The sequence below is a fragment of the Festucalex cinctus genome, chromosome 15 (assembly GCF_051991245.1).
Source record: "Festucalex cinctus isolate MCC-2025b chromosome 15, RoL_Fcin_1.0, whole genome shotgun sequence".
Taxonomy (NCBI): Eukaryota; Metazoa; Chordata; class Actinopteri; order Syngnathiformes; family Syngnathidae; genus Festucalex; species Festucalex cinctus.
In genome coordinates, this window is record NC_135425.1 from 6,973,045 (window position 1) to 6,997,454 (window position 24,410).

At 40.3% G+C, this 24,410-nt stretch overlaps 2 protein-coding genes across 5 annotated transcripts in view; both read left to right on the forward strand.

The window, feature by feature from the left end:
• The first annotated feature begins 4,311 nt into the window (after window positions 1–4,311).
• Window positions 4,312–24,410, forward strand: part of sptlc1 (serine palmitoyltransferase, long chain base subunit 1) — a 41,626-nt gene continuing 21,527 nt past the window's right edge. Inside the window, exons 1-8 of one of the 3 annotated variants that reach the window (XM_077496438.1) lie at window positions 4,312–4,389; window positions 17,501–17,608; window positions 17,692–17,786; window positions 18,119–18,212; window positions 18,337–18,409; window positions 21,384–21,516; window positions 21,783–21,912; window positions 22,522–22,611. In XM_077496438.1, the coding sequence (XP_077352564.1) occupies window positions 4,333–4,389; window positions 17,501–17,608; window positions 17,692–17,786; window positions 18,119–18,212; window positions 18,337–18,409; window positions 21,384–21,516; window positions 21,783–21,912; window positions 22,522–22,611 (780 nt within the window). In that variant the 5' untranslated portion in view covers window positions 4,312–4,332. Of the gene's footprint in view, window positions 4,390–16,351; window positions 16,596–16,709; window positions 16,822–17,500; window positions 17,609–17,691; window positions 17,787–18,118; window positions 18,213–18,336; window positions 18,410–21,383; window positions 21,517–21,782; window positions 21,913–22,521; window positions 22,612–24,410 lie in introns of those variants that run through there. The other 2 variants (XM_077496436.1, XM_077496437.1) reach the window with 2 other exon arrangements.
• Window positions 4,316–17,612, forward strand: chsy3 (chondroitin sulfate synthase 3). Of its 2 annotated transcripts, XM_077496435.1 has the most exons (4): window positions 4,339–5,389; window positions 7,638–7,921; window positions 10,407–10,678; window positions 17,501–17,612. In XM_077496435.1, exons 1-4 carry the CDS (start codon window positions 4,813–4,815, stop codon window positions 17,547–17,549), a joined length of 1,182 nt encoding a protein of 393 aa, XP_077352561.1. In that variant the 5' UTR covers window positions 4,339–4,812; the 3' UTR covers window positions 17,550–17,612. The 2 variants fall into 2 exon arrangements, with proteins under 2 accessions (XP_077352560.1, XP_077352561.1); XM_077496434.1 differs by lacking the exon at window positions 17,501–17,612 and having other exon boundaries at window positions 4,316–5,389; window positions 10,407–12,229.

Consider the following 24,410-nt stretch of genomic DNA (forward strand, 5'->3'; position numbering starts at 1 on the left):
GAGTCCTACCTTACCTCGTCGTGTCAAAAAGCTCATGGGGTGTAGGAATAAGGTGATTATTAAATATTACTTTTGCTTTTCAATCCCTAAGATGAATTGAATGAGCTGAATGTTTTGAATTTCAATTTGAAATGGTGTAAATGTGTAATGTTGAATGTGCCATTGGGAATGAATGGGAATGTTTCAGTGAGAAACTTGGAATTGTGGCAAAACCATAAATTTTTGGAATGAGAAAAATGCAGCCAGGTAAAGTGTGACTTTTTGGAATATGTTGGAATAAGTTGGAATGGTAAGAATCAGTTGAAAATGTAGAAATTTGAGGAGAAAAAACGGAAAAAAAATGGTCATTTGTTGTTAGGTGGGTATTTTAATGGTAAAAATATTGAATTGAAAGTGAGAATTTTTGGCATCGGTGGGAAAAAGATGAACGCTTGGAATGGTTGAATGAGTGAAAAAAATATTGAAATTAGAGGAGGAAAAACAAGAAAACATTTTAGTTTTTCTTTGCAGGTATTTTAATGGTGATAACGTTTTTTTTTGTAAGTGGGATATTTTGGCATTGGTAAATGGTAGGAATAAACTGAACAGTTCAAATAGTAACTCAAACAATATATACACAAATGTCGTTTCTTTCGAACAAAACCTAATAATGCTCAATGGAAAAAGGAATTGAAATCTTATAATAATTCGTTGTTACGTATCAATACCAAGATTGCACGCTCAAAGAGGGTGTTGCCTGGAGGACCGTTGGGTTCCGAATGGTGAGAGTCCATCCATCCATCCATCTTCTTCCGCTTATCCGGGGTCGGGTCGCGGGGGCAGCAGCTTCAGGAGGGAAACCCAGACTTCCCTCTCCCCAGCCACTTCAACCAGCTCCTCCCGCGGGATCCCAAGGCGTTCCCAGGCCAGCCGAGAGACATAGTCTCTCCAGCGTGTCCTGGGTCGTCCCCGGGACCTCCCGCCAGAGGGACATGCCCGGAACACCTCCCCAGGGAGGCGTCCAGGAGGCATCCGAACCAGATGCCCGAGCCACCTCAGCTGGCTCCTCTCAACGCGAGGAGCTTCGACCTCGAGATTCGACCTCCCGACGGACCCTCCTCTCCAGCACCCCTGAATAGACCTTACCAGGGAGGCTGAGGAGTGTGATCCCTCTGTAGTTGGAACACACCCTCCGGTCCCCCTTCTTAAAAAGGGGGACCACCACCCCGGTCTGCCAATCCAGAGGCACTGTCCCCGATGTCCACGCGATGTTGTAGAGGCGTGTCAACCACGACAGCCCCACAACATCCAGAGTCTTTAGGAACTCCGGGCGGATCTCATCCACCCCCGGGGCCCTGCCACCGAGGAGCTTTCCAACCACCTCAGTGACTTCGACCCCAGAGATAGGAGAGCCCACCCCAGAGTCCCCAGACTCTGTTTCCTCAAAAGGAGACGTGTTGGTGGAATTGAGGAGGTCTTCGAAGTGTTCCCCCACCGCTTCACGACGTCCCGAGTCGAGGTCAGCAGCACCCCATCGCCACTATACACAGTGTTAATGGTGCACTGCTTTCCTCTCCTGAGACGCCGGATGGTGGACCAGAATTTCCTCGAAGTCGTCCGGAAGTCGTTTTCCATGGCCTCACCGAACTCCTCCCATGTCCGAGTTTTTGCCTCAGCAACCGCCGAAGCCGCGTTCCGCTTGGCCATCCGGTACCTGTCAGCTGCCTCCGGAGTCCGACAGGCCAAAAAGGCCCGATAGGACTCTTTCTTCAGCTTGACGGCATCCCTTACCGCTGGTGTCCACCAGCGGGTTCGAAGATTGCTGCCGCGACAGGCACCGACCACCTTGCGGCCACAGCTCCGATCGGCCGCCTCAACAATGGAGGCGCGGAACATGGCCCATTTGGACTCAATGTCCCCCGCCTCCCCCGAGACAAGGGAGAAGCTCTGCCGGAGGTGGGCATTGAAACTCTTTCTGACAGGGGATTCCGCCAGACATTCCCAGCAAACCCTCACAATACGTTTGGGTCTGCCAGGTCGGACCGGCATCTTCCCCCACCATCGGAGCCAACACACCACCAGGTGGTGATCAGTTGACAGCTCCGCCCCTCTCTTCACCCGAGTGTCCAAAACATGCGGCCGCAAATCCGATGACACGACTACAAAGTCGATCATCGAACTGCGGCCTAGGGTGTCCTGGTGCCAAGTGCACATATGGACACCCTTATGCTTGAACATGGTGTTCGTTATGGACAAACCGTGACGAGCACAGAAGTCCAATAACAGAACACCGCTCGGGTTCCGATCAGGGGGGCAGTTCCTCCCAATCACGCCCCTCCAGGTCTCACTGTCATTCCCCACGTGAGCGTTGAAGTCCCCCAGCAGGACGAGGGAGTCCCCAGAGGGAGCGCTCTCCAGCACACCCTCCAAGGACTCCAAAAAGGGTGGGTACTCTGAGCTGCTGTTTGGTGCATATGCACAAACAACAGTCAGGACCCGTCCCCCCACCCGAAGGCGGAGGGAGGCTACCCTCTCGTCCACCGGGGTAAACCCCAACGTACAGGCGCCGAGCCGGGGGGCAATAAGTATGCCCACACCTGCTCTGCGCCTCACACTGTGGGCAACTCCAGAGTGGAAGAGAGTCCAACCCCTCTCAAGAGGACTGGTACCAGAGCCCAAGCTGTGTGTGGAGGCGAGTCCGACTATGTCTAGTCGGAACTTCTCGGCCTCGCACACCAGCTCGGGCTCCTTCCCTGCCAGAGAGGTGACATTCCATGTCCCAAGAGCCAGCTTCTGTAGCCGGGGGTCGGTCCGCCAAGGTCTCCTCCCTTGGCTGCCACCCAGCCTGCACTGCACCCGACCCCTTTGGCCCCTCCCACCGGTGGTGAGCCCGTGGGAAGGAATGGTGAGAGTGTTGGGCGTGTTCTGGCTGTGATTGACAGCACCAACGCACTGAGAAGGCGTGTACGAGATTGAGCCGGTGGGTGGCGGGTGACGTAGTCTGTAACCTCTCGTGCAATGGGGTATATGCCACGGAAGAGGCGGGACTGTTTTTGCACATCAGTTTGTTTCCGGTTCGGTGTGCGACGTGTGGGCTGAGTCAAAAATACTTGTGCATCTGACATTGTGCCCCTCGGTTACGCGTTCGCAACGCGGTCCGGAAACAAACTGATGTGCAAAATCCACATCCCGCCTCTTCCGTGGCATATACCCCATAAGAGGGCAAACAACCAAATAGTGTGTATCTCAGTGTTTAACCTTACGATGGCACCAAACACACGGTTTTTGCCCCAAATTCAAGCTTTCAACAAACATGGACTAAACTGTCAAAAAATAATGACCAGTATATGTAGACAGCATTTGTAGACACCAGTTTACAGTATACAGTTTATCGAAAGAAAGAAAGAAAGAAAGAAAGAAAGAAAGAAAGAAAGAAAGAAAAGTTGATTTCGTGTTGAGGTTCACTTTAAAGTTGGAACGGTTTGAATCTGTGAAACAATGTCGAAATTAGAGGAGAAAATAAGGAAAAAAAATTTAATTTTTTTTGCGGGTATTTAAATAGTGAAATTTTTTTTACTCTTTGCTAAGTGAGAATTGTTTATATCAATTGGAATAAGCTGAACAGTTTCAAGTTGGAATTGTTTGAATTGGTAAAAAAAAAAAAATGTAGGAATTAGAGCAGAAAAACAAGAAACAATAGAATATTTGGGGGTTTTATGCAGAGATTTTTATGGTGACAATGTTGTTGTTTTTGATATGTTCATATTTTTGGAATGTTGAAAATCCTTCCCAAGATGAATTGAAAAAGAAGGTTTGAAATTTCAAATGGGAACAATAAACAATGTAAACGTGTAGTAGAAACTAATTTTCCAAATGCCAACCCCTTGCGAAATTACGTCATGGACCACGTACACGTACTATGAAATGGGGCGGGGCGGTTCTTGTTATGAAGAACTTAGTGTTGGGGTGGTTTGGCGGGGAGTTGTATTATTATTATTATTATTATTATTATTATTATTATTAAATCATCATCATCTTCATCATCATTTTACTTGTTTTTCCTGAAAACCAAAAAAAAGGAAACCAAAATCATCCGTCGAGAAAGCGAAAAATTGGCTTCAAAATAAATCCATCACGTCATACACAGATTAATATTTTCAATGATTTGTTAAAGTGTAATTGTTTCAATTAAATAAACCGTTGTTCTACTTTTACTTTTTTTCCCCTTTATGAATCAAGTTTTAAAATGAACGGTCACCTCTTGCGCAGCGTTATGAATATCGTTGTGCTTTTATTCTGAAAAGGTAAACCCCTTACTGGAAGTCTTGCTCTTGCTGTGACCGCGGAACAAAAATGATGGCATTGGCAAGTTTCCTCCTCCAATCATGGAATCAAGCCCCTGTGGAGAGGGTATGGTATAATCGACTACAATACGGTCGAGTTTGAACTGGAACGTACTTCGTCGATCAGGTTATTTATTCCATAGAATTGATTAATCCTGAAACGACTCCGTCGTAGCAGTTCGCAGTGGAACATAGAACGACGTCTTGAGAATTTATTACGGCTTGGGAGTACTGTATGTGGTTATTATGACAAATTAGCAAATCGCTTTGGCAGCCGAACTGAGAATGGAGTTAACCATGAGACGAATGTGACGTTTAATCCCCTTTAACAATGCCAGCAGAGGTGCAAAGTGTGTCTTTGCAAATTTGGTAGGACACCACTATTGCCCTCTGGAGATGTTGGAGATACACGTCAGCACCTCTCCAGACAACGACAGCATTCATACACCCAACACTCCATCCACCACAGCTTTAAATTCTTAATACAGCCATGCATTTGAAATCAAGGAGACAGTGGACAATCGTCCTTTTTGGTGTCATTCTCGGATTCACCGCGTGTTCGTGGTTAATTGTACCCCAAGTTCTGGAGAGGAAACGGAATGAATCCCCCCTGTGTTCGTTAAAAAGTGAGTCTGCAGTCGGGAAAATATCGGCAAACCTCGCCGACTCTGCGGCTCTGGACGACCGGGACAGTCACATATTCAAAAAGGAGGAGAACAGACCATCCAGTCGGGGGAACAGTAGTGGAGACAACGGGAGGCTCTTAAGCCAGCCTAAGCATTTCCTCTTTGTGGGCGTGATGACGGCGAAGAAGTATCTGGCTTCCCGAGCCGTGGCCGCCTACAATACCTGGGCGCGTTCGATTCCCGGAAAAGTGGAGTTCTTCTCGAGTGCTGGCTCCAACAACGTGGACGTTCCAGTTCCTATCCCGGTGATTTCACTTGCAGGCGTAGATGATTCTTATCCCCCACAGAAGAAGTCATTTATGATGCTTAAATACATCCATGATCACTACCTGGATAAATACCAGTGGTTCATGCGAGCAGACGATGATGTGTATATAAGAGGTAATTATGCTTCTGCTACTTTTTGTTTTGGTTTGTTTTGTTTTATTTTGTTTTGTAGCGAGAAAATAGTTAAAACTGTAGTTTGTGTTTTTATTACCGGTTGTACCATACACCCACATCAAATCCAAAATGTTTAAAGATGCAACCATTTTTTTAGTGCAAAGCGAAACAAAAATAATATCAGCTGATAATTGTAAACAAGTTTTGATCCAGCTACTGACTGACTGTATGTAACCTCATCGTAAAGATGATTATGTGGTCTGATCCAGTTGTGTAGTCCAGAGTATACGCGGGTATACCCACTTCTAAATCCCCCGATGCACATCATTCAAGCATGGCCTTTGCCTCAAATTGTCTGGTACCCCCTGCCTTTCCTGATTCGATTGCCTAACTTTTGACATGAGGACTGATGAGCCAATCGGAGGCAGAGTAGAGCGGGTCATATCAGGGGAAACAATACTTCAAATGCTCCCCCGAGCCACAATGGTGAGCCAGAAATTTAGCTCAGGTGATCTGATTTGTCCTCGTACACTAGATACTTAATCACGACGGGGGTTCGATTCCCGGGGTGGACGCTGCCGGTTGGTTACACACTAACTACGTGCTCTAGTTAAGTTTTATGGTCGCTATAGGCTGGTACGTTATTTTTAAGTACCGATAAATTAAAAACACAAGAATGGGAACAAATAGTTTAAGATTCTAGAGGTCTAACCAGACTCCTTTTCACGATTTTGTGCATTGTTTATTAAATATTGTAATTAGGGGTGTGCTAAAAAATAAATAAATCATTTGAGTATTACAATACATGTATCGATACACAGGTGTCAGAACCGATATTGCTCGTTATCTTTAAATAGGTAGTTAACATTTGCCTTTGCAGCTTGCATTGTACCTAAAAAAAAAAAAAACAAAAAAAAAAAAAAACAAAAAAAAAAAAAAACAAAAAAAAAAAAAAACAGCAGCGTCTTTGAAGTTAATGGGCTCTTTGCACAAATTCACTACTTCCTGAACTCAACACCAGTCCTTCATATCCTGTCTTTCATGAGTGGACAAGCTGATTAATCCAGGTGTGCCTGATCTCAGTAACTACAACAACATTGGCCAGACACACCTGGATTAATCAGTTTGTCCACTCATGAAAGACAGGAAACAAAAATGTGGTATTCAGTTCAGGAAGTAGTCGCGCTGTGCAAAGAGCCCATTGTCTTCAATTAATGCAAAAATAGCTAACCAGTGATGGGATACTGTGTCTTGCTAAGAAAAACGAAAGCAGAGGAAGAATATCAACATTTATTTACTTATTTACTTATTAACTTAGCGTGGCACGTGTCTTAATGTACCAATTTTCATATATTTTGTTTATAAAACGAAATAGAATGTGTTACATGAAAAAAAATGCTGTTTTTATTTCCACAAATATTTCAAATAAGCACATTTTAGAGCTGTAATTTTAATACTTTTATATTTTTTTATCATATCGGCTCGTGCCTATTAATACATTTTCCCAGTGTGTCTGTGAAAACTGCTCCTTGCTTTGCAGTGCATACACATTGAAACCAGGCATGCCGCTTGGTGGTAAAAACATGTTTGTCATCCAGCATAATAAACATCCTTTAGGTATACATATGACTGTTATTATAAAATGCAAGTAAATTAATGTAAAATACCGGGATACGTATCGCCTTGAAGACCCTGTATGTATCGCAATACTTATTGTGATCCCTGTATCGTGGATACGTATCGTATCGTGAGGTTGGCAGCAATACCCAGCCCTAATTGTAATTTGTTTTATATCGTATACTTTGTTTGCCTCCTGATAAATACATTTTACATTATTTCAGGCTGCTTGTGTTACCAATCTGTTCGTAGTAAGTCATGGTCATTTTATTTAGTACAAATGACATTTTTTTTATTGTTACATCATGTCACCATTTCTAAAAGAGGACATTTTTCTGGACTACTTAAAAAAAATGGTGGAAAACTGAGAGTGCAGTATACTCACTAATCCAGGGATCACTACACCACTGTTCTGATCACATTGCTTATCTAAAATAGCTGGTTAAGAAACAATTCAGCTATGGAAAAGATGCACTATGATATGAAATAAAGCAAACTACCGTCCTTATTAATTATGTCATGTCCACATCTAACTTAAGTGTTCACGCATTTGATCATGAACTACTTGACTAAAACTCCAAGTATGTTGTTTTCATATTTTTCTTCTTCTCCTTCCCTTCACCCTCTTTAGGTGAGAAGCTGGAGTTGTTTCTGCGTTCTCTGAATAGCAGCAAGCCTCTTTACCTTGGACAGACTGGCCTCGGCATGGCAGAGGAATTGGGAAGACTAGCACTTGAGCCTGGGGAGAACTTCTGCATGGGCGGACCTGGGATGATCTTCAGCCGGGAGGTGTTACGCAGGATGATACCACACATTGGGACTTGTCTCAGGGAGCTGTACACAACCCATGAGGATGTGGAAGTGGGCCGTTGTGTGCGACGCTTTGGAGGCACACAGTGTGTGTGGTCCTATGAGGTATACTGATTGAGTTATTGAACCTGTTTCTCTCCAGCTTCTCAGATTCATTCAACATATTTGTTACCTGAGCAACTGTGATGTCATTGTCAGTCAACAGCAAGTGGCAAAATGGCTACCCCCTAAGAGGGACAAAAAAAATTATTTTCGCTGCTTAACTTTTTTTTCCACAAATGCAGTATTAACCAGAATAAAGTATTTAATTCAAATTTTGAATCGCTGGAAGTCCAGTGGACAATGGTCGGCCACTCATGAAAGCTAGTTGCCCAACCCCGCATTGGCCTACTGAGTAACAGTTCGATCTTGCAAAATCTGATCCTGGATTTTCATTAGCCTCCAATTTGTTTAGATACTTTCTAAATACAAAGTTTTATTACGTTTATTCCTAGATCAGGGGTGTCAAACATATAGCCTGATCCGGCCCGCAAATGGGTTTAATCCGGCCTGCAAGATGATTTTGTAAAGTAAAAAAAAATAAATGAAATTTGTATTGTCGGACTAATTAATCAGCCGGCCACAATCAAAACATATAGATTTGTAATTTCACAAGCAGCCCTCAGATGAGCAATGCAACTTGTACGGGGAATCGTCGTCCTGGATGTCATTATTTTACACACAACTTAAACTACAATTTGTTTAATTATTATTATTTTTTTGTAATCATACACCGACTTGAAAGTGTTAAATATGACACAAATTCAATTACTGGTAACACAAATAGATATGACAATGATGATGATAACATCATTAACTGCACCACACAATGCATTCTGGGAACAATATCTATTCAAAACAGGATTTAACACGGTCGGAACCGGAACGTATACCGGCAAAGTGTTGCCGCATTCCATTTGCATTCGTGTTATTTTTCGGAACAATATGATTACAGTTGAGCTCCGTAATTGAGGGCTGGTCCACGAAAATCTGCGTATAAATGACGGTAATTGTTTTTAAGTTATATACGGTTATTTTCCCGCTGCGGCCCACTTGATAATATATTTTCCTCCATGCGGCCCCTGAACTAACATGAGTTTGACACCCCTGTCCTAGCTCAAACAGTAGCTGTCATTATCTTTAACTACAAAGGAAAATATTTACATTAACAGATATACAAGTTTGAAAGGAAGATGATTCCCAACATTGTTGCAGAGGGAAAAAAAACAATTTTTTTTTTTTTGGTCTTTTGGTTTAAATTTTGACAGGAGTATTGGCTTAAGACAAATTCAAACCCACACTTGAGGCAAATCCTCGAATGCAGCATATGATTCCTTGCAAATAGACAGAACACAAACCAAAGATCTGTTCAAAAGACTTACATCAATACGCGTTTATGTGACCAAATATTTGGGTTAGAAAAGGCGTAACTAGGGCTGCTTGATTATGAAGAAAATATTAATCACAATTATTTTAATAATTGAAATCACGATTAGGACGATCATTTATTTTTGGTGCAAAACAAGAAAATGTTTAAACGTAATAATTATTAAGTTAAATCAAATTCTTTGAAACAATATAATTATGCAAGTTCCCTTTGGATGAAACAAAATGTATTAAATTAGTTACCGGTATTTAAAATTTTAAAAAGGGTGCAAATGTATAAATTTAAACAACTCAAAATTAGTATTAATCTTTTTTTTTCTGGACAATTATGCTGATTTTGTAATTGTGGAGTGTAATAATAATAATAATAATAATTGTTTGTATGGACTTTCAAAACCCGAGTATTGGCAATGCAGTTAAACCTCGGTTTTCGAACGCTTCTGTTCTCGACCAAATCGGTTTTCGACCAGAAAATTCGAGAATTTTATGTCTCAGAACTCGTCCAAAAAATCGTCTCTCAACCAAACTGAAAAAAGCCGAGCGTACCTGAACGCGACTCACTCGGGAGTCGAGCTAACTGGAATGCCCAGGATGCTTCCTCCGTAGCATTCGTGTTCAAAGTTCGTTCGGAGCAGACCTGTTCATTGTTATTTACGCAAATCTGACTGTTTTTTTTTTTGTTTTTTTTTGCATCGTGTATTAGCCCTTAATCATGCGTCCAAAGAAAGCAAGTGCATTTTGTTTTGTTTTTTTTTCATCATTTTAGATAGGATATCTTCTATTAAAATAAAACAGTGTCTATTTCTACCCTTTTCTATTTATGGTAAACACAACAGTATACAGTGCAGTTTATGGTGTAAAATAGTAAAATAAAAACTTGGAAAAAGTTTTTTTAGACTTGGAACAGATACAAATTATTTACATTAATTTTAATGGGAAAAATTGTTTCGGATTTCGAACAATTTGCTTTTAGAACAGCCTTCTGAAACGGATTATGTTCGAAAACCGAGGTTTGACTGTATTTATGTTTCGAAAGGATTAAGGACTGCAAGTAAACAAAGTCAACATATTGTTGCTGCACAGTGATCGTAACTTCAAAATGTCAAATGTCTTAAAACGTGGTCTAGAGAGACAAATTCTTAGATTCTGTGAATTCTTTCCACAGATGCAGCAGTTATTCTACGAGAATTACGAACACAAGAAAGGTTTTATCGATGAGCTCCACAATAGCAAGATCCACAATGCCATCACATTACATCCCAACAAATGGCCTGCCTACCAGTACAGACTCCATAACTACATGTTGACCCGGGAGATCTCAAGACTTCGCTACCAAACCATTCTGCTCCATCGGGAAGGCCTGACTATGACTCACCTCAGCGACACAGAAATGTTGTGGGAGGACCAGCAGCTGGGAGGACCACCGTCCTACATGCGGTATCAGCCCAGTGACCGAAACGATGTTATTGAGTGGGATTTCCTGACGGGCCGCCATATTTATTCTGCTGTTGAAAACAAGATGCCCCGTCAAAACCTTGTAAACTCTCTTCGAACTGCATTAGAAGATATTATACTTCAGGTCATGGAAATGATTAATGAAAATTCAAAATCTCGTGGACGTGTTATAGATTTCAAAGAGATTCAATATGGTTATTACAGGGTGGATCCAATGCATGGGGCAGAATACATCTTAGACTTACTGCTTCTGTACAAAAAACACAAAGGTCGTAAAATAACTGTTCCTGTGAGGCGTCACGCATATCTTCAGCAGTCCTTCAGTCGACCTTTCTTTCAGGAAACTGAAGAGATAAACGTGGCCGACCTAGTGACTGCGATCAACTCTGAATCCCAGTCCCTGTCTTTTCTCCCCAACTCTCTTAAGTTCTTGTCCCGTTTCCAGTTCTATGAGTCAACCAGGGAAATATGGGAGAAAAGCCAAAGGAAAGTTAACATCCTGGTTCCACTCTCTGGTCGCTATGACACCTTTGTCCGCTTTATGGAGAACTTTGAAAAAGTGTGCTTGATACCCAAACAAAATGTTAAGCTCTCTGTGATTCTGGTGGACAATGAGAGCAATGAGGACAAAGGAAAGCATATTCACTTAATCAAAGATTACAATAGGAAATATCCCAAAGCCGATCTGTCAGTGATTCCCATGACTGGAAACTTTTCCCGAGGGTTTGCTCTCGAGCTGGGCTCCTCACTGTCTGATAATGACACGCTCCTCTTTTTTTGTGATGTTGATCTTATCTTTAATGCAGATGCCCTGCAACGCTGCAGAGATAACACCGTTCAAGGCAGCCAGATCTATTTTCCTATCATATTTAGTCAGTACAACCCTAAAATAGTGTATGCTGAAAAGGCCCCAAGAGAAAACAATTTTGTTCTTACAAAGAAAAGCGGCTTTTGGCGTGTGTATGGCTTTGGAATAGCCTGTATCTTCAAGAGTGATCTGTTAAAAGCTGGCGGATTTGACACTTCAATTCTGGGCTGGGGTTTGGAAGATGTAGACCTTTACACAAAAGTTATTAACTCTGGTTTAAAAGTCTTGCGAAGTCAGGAGCCAGGAATTATACATATTTACCACCCTGTTCATTGCAACTCGAGTCTTGATCAGAAGCAACTCAAAATGTGCCTTGGGTCAAAAGCAAGTACTTACGCTTCAACAATGCAGTTAGCAGAACTGTGGATGGAGAAACATGTAGATGGAGTGTATAATAAAACTTTATCCTGACATTCCCACCAGTGTGCATGCCACCATACAAGTTTACCTCATTTCTAGAACACAGTCAGCAATGGACTACTGTATATTGTATGCATTGGTTTTGACGGTACAGTACAGTATTCTCTGGAAATGATTCCAAAGAACCTGGTCAGTATTTTCTTCAAAGCAAACTAAAAGGGATAGTTCGGATTTTTTTACATTAATCTCTATTTCATCCTCACCTCCAGTGTGTGCGATCATCACTGACTTACCCCAGACAGTGTTCTGTGACATGAGTTCTGGTCCGGTGTTGGACGAGAGGAAAATAGTCCAGCAAGCTGGCTGAGGTCACGGAAATAAAGTGTTTTTCTTCTAAAAACAATTTGTGTTCAAAAGAGTGATACATTTGCATCACAATACTCCTTTCTGAAAAATATCAGACACCTTTACCGCCAGGCACTACTTTTCTGTTCGTTCGTATCACCTCGCTGATTGACGCGCACTAATCTACAAGTTGTCTTTTCGAAGGCGAAAGGCGCGCGGTTCAGCTGTCTGTAGCGCGTCGCGCAGTGATACGAACGAACCGAAAAGTAGTGCCTGGCGGTAATGGCGTCTGACTTTTTTTTTCAGAAAGGAGTATTGTGATGCAAATGTATCACTCTTTTGAACACAAATTGTTTTTAGAAGAAAAACGCTTTATTTCCGTGACCCCAGCCAGCTTGCTGGACTATTTTCCTCTCGTCCAACACCGGACCAGAACTCGTGTCACAGAACGCTGTCAGGGGTAAGTCAGTGCTGATCGCACACACGAGGTGAGAATGAAATAGAGATTCAGGTAAAAAAAAATCTGAAATAACCCTTTAAAAGAAGCAGACCAGTTGCAGTCACGAGCAGCAATGAATGAATGCAATATGTAAAAAGGAAGTGAGACCTCAGCATATGGCTAAATCCAATTTAATTTCAAATCCATTCGAAATGAATATTATTTTGTGCATTAACTTTGTGCAGTTGGGATTTATTGTGAACAGACAATGTTGATGGCCTGCTGTTCGAAATCTGTTTCAATAATTCATACTTTTGTGGGTCTACCTCTATACCAGGGTTATTTTAGCTTCTTTAAAAGCACCTATTTAAAAACAATTTCAAAAAGTGTGTCAATATAGATTTTTTTTATATGATATGAGTGATATGAAAGTGGTATTGTGTTAGTGAGTCAATTATATAATTAGCAATGATCCACCTAGATTTATTGTGACTCCAATTGATTTTCCAGATTGTAGTAGTACAAGTATTACTAATAGTAGTTTGGGTTTCAAATCCCTTTTCCGTTCATAGTATATACAATGCATGTATGTACTCTATATATGTATATGTCTATATACAGTATGTACAGTATATTCATGTGCAGTATACATGCACATATACAGTATATATATGTGTATATTGTATATGTACCTGTATGTATATAATGCAATATATATGCAGTACATTTCATAGAGCAGCTCAGGGAACATACTAGTACTAGTTTCTGCCTGGCTGTGTAGGTGGATGACTGGTTTTTGCTGCCGTGCTCAGGTCAAGAGACATGCCCAAGCCCGTAGTGCTGGTACGCATGGCTAAGCTGGGTTTTGTAATCAAGTGGAACTCATTCAAGACAGAAAATGACTTTTCTAGCTGTTGAGGCATTGTTTATATCAATTGCATGCTATAGGTATTGGCTTTTATTGGCTTTTATTGGCTTTCATACGTTCACCACAGGCGTTAGAGATTTCTGGTTAATACATCCAGAATGCTTCCAATAGATACTTATACTGTATACAGTACAGTTACAAATCTTTGCATTTGCCCGTGCGCAGAAACTACACTATATCTATTTAGGATTTGCCACATATTCCATATCAGAGGAATGGAATGTTTAAATAGGGACCGCCAGCAGCCATTTATTTCTCTTGAAAATGAAATGTACAAGTTATTATTATTATTATTATTATTTTTGAGTGTGACGTCATATCATTTATAGCTTACATTAAAAAATAAAAGTGATTTGAACAAAGGTCACATGTATATATTTTAATTGGATTTGTATGATGCTTTACGTAAACTATTTACGGGACTATGTTCACTATGAGTTTGAATGCATGCAAAGAGGAACTGAATCTCTTAAACAGCCCACTTCAACCCACTGCTCATTGTCAACCAAATTGATTTTTTTTTTTAATCCAATATATCAAAAATTATTGTAATCGAGTCTCATGCCTTTACAAAGGAATTGGTGACTACTTATACTGTAATCTCCTGCGTTGCTGAAATACAACTCTGCAACACACCATGTTTACAGGACTTGCAGTAATAGTAACAGCAGATGTGGGTAGAGTACCCAAAATTGTCCTCAAGCAGGCTACTCTTAAGTAAAAGCAAAACATAGTCAATAATGGGCTCTTTGCACAAATCCAGCACTTCCTGAACTCAATACCACGCCTTCATTTCCTGTCTTTCATGAGTGGACAAGCTCATTAATACAGGTGTGCCGGACCTAAGTAATCAGGACGACATTAGTCAGACACACCTGGATTAATCAGTTTGTCTACTCATGAAAGACAGGAAACAAAGGAGTGGCGTTCAGTTCAGGAAGTAGTCGAGCTGTGCAAAGAGCCCATTACTTGAGCAGATAAATATTCAGTTAAAGAACAACTCAAGTACTGAGTAACTTTGGAGTTTATGTTTATTTATTTTTATCATAGAAAAAATAAAAATAGTATAATGTAACAAAAACATGATCTTTACAATATATTAAAAAAAATATGAAAAGCAATGGGTCCGCCTCCCAGTTCTGAGGACTCGGGTTCGAGTCCAGGCTCCGGCCTTCCTGGGTGGAATTTGCATGTTCTCCCCGTGCTAGCGTGGGTCTTCTCCGGGTACTCCGGTCTCCTCCCACATTCCAAAGACATGCATGACAGGTTAATTGGGTGTTCCAAATTGTCCCTAGGTGTGCTTGTGAGTGTGGATGGTTGTTCGTCTCTGTGTGCCCTGCGATTGGCTGGCAACCAGTCCAGGGTGTCCCCGTCTACTGCCCAGAGCCAGCTGAGATAGGCGCCAGCACCCCCCGCGACCCTTGTGAGGAATAAGCGGTCAAGAAAATGGATGGATGGATGAAAAAAAAATGGAATTTTACATGTTTGCGTTCTTCATAGGAAATTCAGGAGAACTTTTGCTTTATGTGGGCTGCTATGAAGTCAGTATACTCCAGCTTGTTTGGGTGGATCTCTATTGACAGGAGAAAAACAAAACTAAACCTACAGTAAATTGCACTGCAACCATATGTGTCTGTGTGGGAAAGCGCTTATATTCAAAACCAAAAGATGCACATTTGACAGTTTGGCTATGACCATAAACATATATGTGCAGTCAAACTAAAGTGGCCCTTAGGTGCAAAAACCCCCCCACACACACACACAAAATAAAGTACCAAGTACAACTTAAAAAATCAAAAAATAAAATAAGAAATTGCAAATTGAAATTAAAAAGCTAACAGTCATAACAGCATATCAAAACCCACAAAAATTATAGCAACTAACAAAGCCCTAAAGCTAATCACATCACCAACTATCTATCTATCTATCTATCTATCTATCTATCTATCTATCTATCTATCTATCTATCTATCTATCTATCTATCTATCTTTAATTTTGGTAGTTTTGGTCCTCAGTAATGTTCCTTGTGAGATGGGAAAAAAAAAGAAAGAAAAGAAAAAGAAACCGTCTCAATTCAGAAAGTGTCAAGGGTTTTAGTGGATGTGTGTTGAGTGTGCGGCTGTGTGCATCGAAAATGTCAAAGCAAAAACGTTTAAAATCCAGTACAGTCTTGTTTTTCGCCAGGAGAGGGCACTATCACTGAAGCTTCAAGAATTAAGCCCATTTTCGAATCAATTCGGTGTTTCACAAAAGCTTTGGCCATCACTAGTTTATGTCGTACTACCCAAAACTTTGAACGGAACAGAGCAAATCTATTCCTTTCCTGATGGTTACCCCAGATTTGGCTAATACTACTAGCCGAGTCCACCGACTTTTGAAGCCACGAGGCCGCCATTTTACTACTCCCAGGAGACGTTTGTCGGCGTACGATCATTTACAGTATCGAAATTGGAGAACATTTGAGACAGTACTTAGTAGAAACAGCATAATTTATTATGTTTTAAATTTGTTAAATAGAAACAGGTGGACTTCAGACATTTTACAAATTACCTTAAATACATGTCTAAGTTATATGCTTCATGTTTACTGGAGGAAATGTGTATATATATTTAAAAATAATAATAATTATACCTGTAAATCAACAAAAGATGCCTCTGCCAAATCTAATACAGCATTGGGGTCTAAGGAACCGAGCGATAAAAGAAATTGGGGGGTGTTCAAAGCAGCACATACCATCCACTTGTTAAAAAATAGTTAATGAAAGTAGTAAATGAATATATAATTATATATAATTGAATGAATTAAAAATGTCAATTACATTAGTTCGATATTTAATTCATATTTCAATAGTTCACACGCACGCGCACACAGATGACGTTGCAAGAGGGGAGGGAGGTAAACAACATGGCGTCTGGACAGCAGTGGGTGTTGGTGGAAATGGTGCAAGCGTTGTACGAGGTATTTTCTTTTCCCGAAATACATTTTGTTTTACGGAGTCTATATAATTCGTGTGTTTTCCAACATACTGATATGAACTGAAAACCGTGCGCCGTATGATAGCGTTATTAACTTCCGGAGTCAAGAAGTACCTGGTGTAATGACGTACTCTCAACCAATCGCGTGTTGTGCTTGGCGTCTCTTTTTTGTCATATATGTCAACTCCGACAGCAAGTCTAACAAGGAAGTTAGTTGCTGAATACGTATAAGTATAACTTTTTCAACGATGTGGCTGGAAAATGCATAAATGTACTTAATCAAGTGTGTGATATTACGTGTAGGTCAAGCCGTAATGTAGCACCATGCGGAAGTTGTCGTTTCCGTTGTACAATAATTGTGTATAAAAGCCATTTGTTGTAATAGTATAATATGGAGAAACTGAGGATACACAGTCATTCCTGTATGTCCTATCATTGCTGCTTGAATTGTTAACCTATGGTGCATACGTACATGTATAACACTATCCAGACACATATTGCTGAATTGAATGTGGTTGCAATATTTGTACAGACTTAGGAAACAAAAACATTTGGACACAGTTTTGCTTTGAAATGTTAAATCATTCGAGTACTTTGAGGTATTCAGTATCGTAGAAGACTGCATCACTTTTCCACCAGAGGGCAGATGTCCCCCAGACCATGAAAGAGGGAACTAAATTGGAAAATACTTTGAAACAGAAAAGTGCGTTACTTCGATCCTAATTTGTAATATATATATAAAAAAGAAAATATATAAATAATATAATAAATAATATATAAATAACATTATATAAAAATAAATTAAGTAGCTTTTGTATTGAATATCCACTCTAAAACGTGGAGATGTCACATCTTCTGCAAAATAATCTTGAACTATGTCTTCCTCAGGCCCCATCTTATCATCTCATCTTGGAGGGCATCCTCATTTTATGGATAATCAGGCTTCTCTTCTCTAAAACATACAGGCTCCACGAGACGAATAAACTGACTGAAAAGGTAACAAGTGCATATACATGTTTGTGCAACAACACTACTCTCCTTTGAACAATGGGGTTCTTCCTTCTTTGTTTCCCTTCCAGGAAAAGGAAGATCTTATTGAGGAGTGGCAGCCTGAACCTCTTGCTCCCACTATGTCCAGAGATTCACCATACATTACCTACGATGTTGTCACTGGGTAAATATTTTGCAAGATCAGACTTCAGAAGTGCGCTCTTTGCGCACAACGCTGTGACGTCATATCAGTTGCAGATAAAAGTTTTCCCTTTTCCGGTTGGTCGGAATATATGACAATTGCGTGTTCATTTCCCCACATAAACCACTTTTAATAATAATAATATATAGTGGTTGATTTATTCAGATCGTTTAGTATGCTGTGATAACATACAGTAATTGCAATCTGTTTTTGTCTCGTCTAATCTTTTTTTTTTTAAACACATAGTATTATCTCTCTTTTTATACTGTCTTGAAGTGTGCAAGTCATATTTTATTTCACATCTTGAATGACAGACCTCCCAGCCACAAAATAATAATCAATGGAAAAGAGTGCATTAACTTTGCATCATTTAACTTCCTGGGTCTCCTTGACAATGAACGAGTCAAGGTCAGTGTTTCATCTTTGTGAAATTATTTACACTTCTGTTACTCTAGATTTGATCACATTTTTCTGTTGAGTAAAAGTTGATCATGTTGATCATGTCTAATTACATTACAATTTATTATTGCAGCAAAAGGCACTGTCATCTCTCAAGAAATATGGAGTCGGCACATGTGGGCCAAGGGGCTTCTATGGAACGTTTGGTATGTCATTCATTTCTTTAAGCTGCTCTCTAATCTTTTATTGTGATATATTTTATAAAGTCCAGAAAAATGTAAGATCCTCATTCACGTGGCATTGATGTCCTTGTGAAGCTCAAATTATTAAACTTCCAGGGTTTTGTTGTATTTTAAACAATAACAGTAACCCTGAATCAAGAGGACTGAAATCGCAAAATTTTAACTTGCAGCATCCCTATCCCGATGCAAACTTCCTTCTGAAGATGTTTTTGGTAGTTGGTCACTAGTTGTCGTTTTCTGTGCATAGATGTTCTCAATTCGCTTTGTTTCAAGCATCTTTACACCACTCACATAGACTACGTGCAATAATCTGCTTAAGTTTTATTTTTAATTTTGTATTCTTTGAGTCCAGTTATTGAAATGCACATATATGTTGTATATTGGAAAAAAGACAAAGTAATCTCCAATGCTTTGGAAAAAGTATTCATACTCCTTGAACATTTTCCCATCTTGTGACATTGCAGTTACAAACTAGAACGTATAGTATTTTGTTTAGATTGTATATGACAGACCAACACAAAGTAGCAATAATTGTGAAACAGGGATGTGCACGCAGGGGAGGCAGTGCCCCCTCCCTGTCCCACACGCTGCATGTGAAGAGTTGGAAAAAAAAAAGAAAAAAAAAGACTAATAATGATTATATTAAATTATTTTCCTTTTAGTTGTCTGTTCTGTACTTTACATTGATTTACTTTTTCAATCCAATAATGTCAATGATTTCATCATTAAGATTAAAGGGATTACACCACTGTATTTTAAGCCCTTCCAAAAGTTAACTAGAGGCATATAATGATTAAATCTGACCTTTGAGACCATAGCGATGCAATTTTTTAATGACATTTTAGGTGTTTTGCTGGTTAGATTTGTGTGATTGACGCCTAGCTAACCTAGAATTTTCAGAGAGGGGCGACTAGAGGAAAACACCTCTTCCATCATGTTTTTTTTAGTGAGGAATTATCATTTTAGCTCCAAAAAGTTGATTTTTCATGTTGCTGTCCCTTTAATAAAAATAGCTACATTTCCGCATTTACTTCTCAGACTTCCTTATTCGTCGACATGCTCACTCGACCATTGAAAGGCAATTTACAACATCCAACCCAAGACACGCTTAGGACCGCCCCCTCATTTGAATAACATTTCATGACGGATTTCATGCTGACAGTGTCTGCAGCATGAAATAAATAAATATGAGAGCAGAGCTTTTTAATTTATATTGATTGACAGTTAATTTTATTTATATATTTATTTTTGTATTTACAAATTTCCACATTTATTTATTTTTTTTGAATCTAATTTTTTTATTTTTTTATTTTTTTTTTACTTTTATTTATGTATATAAAGTTTCTTGTCGTTTTTATTTTCATTATTATATTTTTTATATTTTTTAATATTAGTTTTCACTTTTATTTATTTAATTATTTCTTTATTTTGGTAGTTTTGTGCTCCTTAGGCCCCTTCCGTGTGCGCATCTGTCTTATTGGAATCTGCTTTCATATTAGCCATAAAATCTGCAAATAAAGTGGTGGTAGATCCTAATACAACAAATGGTTCTGTCTTAATTCAATGAGTTATGATTTGGAATGTAAATGGTTGATACATCTCTAAGCAGCAAAGGAACGCAGCATCTTAACAGATCTCTACACTTCCCACGTTCAGTACGGTGTTGATGTATGTTAGGCGGATGCTGTGTAGATAAGTGCTGTCTGTAAGGCACCAGTCTCAAGCTCTCCTTCCTTTTGCAAGGCATCGGCCTATTTAATGCTTTTCATCAACAGAAAGAGCCTCAATTTCCTCTTTTTGTCTTATTATGCATGAAAAATGTGACTCATGATAATGTGGAACAACCTGCTTAAGTAATTTTCATTCACTTTGGCTTACCTCGGGAGCTAATTATTAAACCTATTGATTGGTATCAGTTTGGTTTTTTTAATAAATGGGAGAAACATGCAAAAGATTCAACAGGAAAACTATTCAAGTCATCTTTATTAATATGCCGCTTTCAAACACCCAAACATTTTTTTCTTCCTACTACAGAGTCAGGCAAAATGATCTGACACATTTGTAGGTTTAATAAAAGACAAATAAAGTAAAGAAACAAAAAAGTGTTTTTATTTTCAAAAAGTACATATAATGCCATTCTGTTTTGTTAGGTTTTTAAAATTGAATCAGTCAAATGGGATCCGTTATTGTCTACACACTGTCGTTTTTGTTTCAATGCAAGTCCAATAGCTCTGAAGTTGGTAACCCATAACAAGATCGTGTTACGAGCTGGTACGGGATCGTGTCTAGTGTCTACCAAGTTTGAAGTGCAAACGGAACACTCGTCGTGTTGCAGTTACAGCTTCGTTTGTTTTGATAAACGTTTCCACAATGAAAGCGCGATGTTCACCAGTCCAATTCATGGCATCAACTGAAAAAGAAACAAAAAATAATGGCACTATACAGGAACAAAACAAAAAGGCATTATATGAAAAAAAAAATTGGAGTTATATGTATTTTTCGAAAATAAAAACACTTTTGTGTTTCTTTACTTTGTCTTTAAACCTACAAATGTGTCAGATCATTTTGCCTGACCCTCTACATACGCTTTGATATTTGAAGCGGTTATGGATGAAAAGAGGAGAGAATCAGTCTCCTTTCATAAGTTGATCAGACACGTGATCACAACATGCATGATGTCACACATGTTTGCTACAAGCTAAGTTTGCTGATGAGCATCATACACACAAAAAATGCTCCAATTTTCCAGTCCCATCTAAACTGATTCTCTTCTAAGCACCAAACCTCCATCTTCACATCCCGCGCTTCGTTTCAACATTCTCGTCCTCACCACCACCGCCATTGATCCAGTTCACTAAAACTCAAATGTTTATTTAACTTAAATTCTCCGTGCATAATTGCAGAACACGGTGTAAATAACTTTTTTTTTCACCCCCAGATGTTCACCTTGAGCTGGAGAGTCGGCTCGCCAAATTTATGAAAACAGAAGAAGCTATCATCTACTCATATGGCTTTGCCACTATTGCTAGTGCAATTCCTGCTTACGCTAAGAGGGGAGACATCATCTTTGTGTAAGCACCATCTCTACACACTATACCTGAAAGTGTATTCAAATACTGACTGTAAATGATGCAGCATGATTTGTTCTATTGTTTTTGTGCAAAGAATATTATATAGTATCTTTGGCAATACTGTCAGTACAATGAAACACTGTTTACGTTTTAACTCCCGTTTCCACTTTTGCATTAGTTGAATTTGTTCACAGAGACACAAATCCTTATAAATGATGCATATGGTCTAGTTGCTTTAATGTCATTGTGGCATTTTGTCTTGTCAGGGATGAGGCAGCATGCTTTTCCATCCAAAAAGGCCTACAAGCTTCCCGCAGCTTTATTAAATACTTCAAGCACAATGACATGGACGACTTGGAGAGGCTTCTACAGGAGCAAGAGTTGGAGGACCAGCAGGTTGGTAAATACAAGGGTACAGTAATATTTAAATAACTATTTAATACAGGGTACAGTGTTTATAGATTGTTCTTGGTTAGTGACAGAAACAGGTGCTATAGGTGTGTGTGTGGGGGGGGGGGGGGGGGGGGGGGGGTTGTTTTGTTTTGTTTTTTGCTACATTTATGGGACGCAATATATTCACAGTTTAAAAGTCATTTGTGGGGACTGTGTTGTCCTTGTGGGGACATTTTGGTGGATGTTTCTCTTCTCCAACACAGCTTTTATATGATCAGCTCATCAGCAAGCTCTGCATAAACCTGATATTGATCCTGTTGATTGGAATCAGCTTGCATTGGAAGAGAGAAACCTCCAAAACCGGCAGGACTCTGGCCCTCGAGGACGGGTTTGCCCATCCCTGCCTTATGTCAACGCCTTTGAAGGAAAATGTTGACTTTAGTTTTCTTTCTATCTACACTAAGTTGCTACTGTAATAGATGCTACAGGTTATGCAGGCAGAAGATAATTGAGCTTGGAAGAGTTGCAGAAACTGTAATTTCTGTTGAACAGAATATCTATCATTTGTCATCATTGAATTCTGATCAACATTACTGCCTGTTTCTGTTTCAGAACCCTCGTAAGGCTCGGGTGACTCGCAAGTTCATTGTAGTGGAGGGACTGTACATCAACACTGCTGACATTTGTCCTCTTCCTGAGTTGGTAATCAGAACATTCAAATTTCTTATCAATGAATCATTAAACAGCCCAAACTCATAATATGTGTAGGGGCTGGCAGACCTTTTACACTGAAAGTCACCAGTAAAACGCGTAACTTTGCAAAGAACCACACCACAAATGGAAACCTGGCGATTCTGAATGTGCTTTCAGGCATCCCAATTTTCTACCTTCTAGGTTACCAACTAATGACACCGCTTCAGACGCAACTGGGGGCACTCAGACTTTGTATTGGCAGATAGCCACTCTAGCACCTAAGCTATTCTGCTCCCTTTTACTAAATGACAGGCCTGGCTTGTACCAAGTTCGAAACGTGTAGGCCTTTAAGAACCACAACTAACAAGTATTCTTATTGCAACATCTCTGTCCACCAGTCACCGTTTTTTTTTTTCAGTTAGTTTTGATAGTTGTCAATACCAATTGTCACATTTTGACATTAAAATTTGTATTTAATTGTACAGTCTTCAACACTGTTGACTGTGGCTCTTGCATGTCACAAGACTTGTCCAAAGCCGTTTCACTCTGCCCTAAAAACACAATTCCTCACATTCTATTTCCAGACAAAACCCCACAATTAACTCAGTGGTGTCGCTTAACTGCAAACAAAACTGTGTGCTACAAGTTATAGCAAAGCTCACTGCACAATATGTCTATTTTTCTTTTTTCCCCAAAACAAATTATAAATTCATTTAAACTTATGGGTATGCTATTTTAAAGTAGACAAACATGATTGTGAACAGTGAATATGAGTACTGTTTTATCACATTTCTTTGTAAGTAGAACGCCCACCACTGAGCTGTGCTCCCTTACCCTGGGTTTTCACCGGATGCGGTTGCGGTGCGGTTGCGGTGCGGTCCGGCGACGCAAGCAATTAGATTCCATTCATTCGAATGGTGCAGTTTACACCGCTTGCGGGTGCGTTGCGTGTCGACTGCGTCTCAGCTGCGGCGTGCCGCAGGCCTTCCGCAAGGATAGACCTATTTTCTATTTTTGCCGGACGCCGCAGCGGTAGGCCTCCGGCAAATGGCAAGCTAGTACAAAACACATCGAGCGGGACAGGAAGACCGACGCAGTTTCAAAATAAATTTCCGCTTACCTTTCAGAATAAAACACTCGCCAGCTCCTATTTCGCAAGCTTTTCAGCAAAACGTGACGTGGGCGTCGCCGGGCCATGTGCTCATTCACGGTTTAGACGCCAGGGAACATGGACGAGGAGAGGTTTATATTGGAGGTGGAAAACCACAAAATAATATATGACACGGCACATCCTTTTTATAAGGACAACCAAAAAAAGGATGCTGCATGGAATCTCATAGCAGAAGAAGAAGAAAAGGTTAAATCAAAAGAAGTCCGCCTCTCTTTCTGCTTCTCTGTTGAGCACAGACTTTCTGTATGTTTGTCGTTGTGAAATGCCACATGATCGCGCGCGCGCGGTCCCGCGAGACACGTTGGGAAGTGGGCGGCGACGGAGCTGCCGGACCGCAGCTGTGCGGAGCCGGTGTGGATTGACAAAAAAATTGACCCGTCCGGAGCACGCAGTCAAGACGCACCGCAACCGCACCGCAACCGCATCCAGTGAAAACCCGGGGTTAAGGCATGTGCCTACTGTATAGTTGTAGTTTACAAATCAGTGTCCACTGTGTTGCAGTTGAATCTGGATTGTCTTAGAAACTGCTCGGTTGCAGTGCCCAACCTCTCTTAGACAAGGAATTGTTGTTGTCCTTGGCAGCAACAAGATAATGCTGCGCTTGTCGGCAAACAATGTAAAGTGAACGGAGGAACAA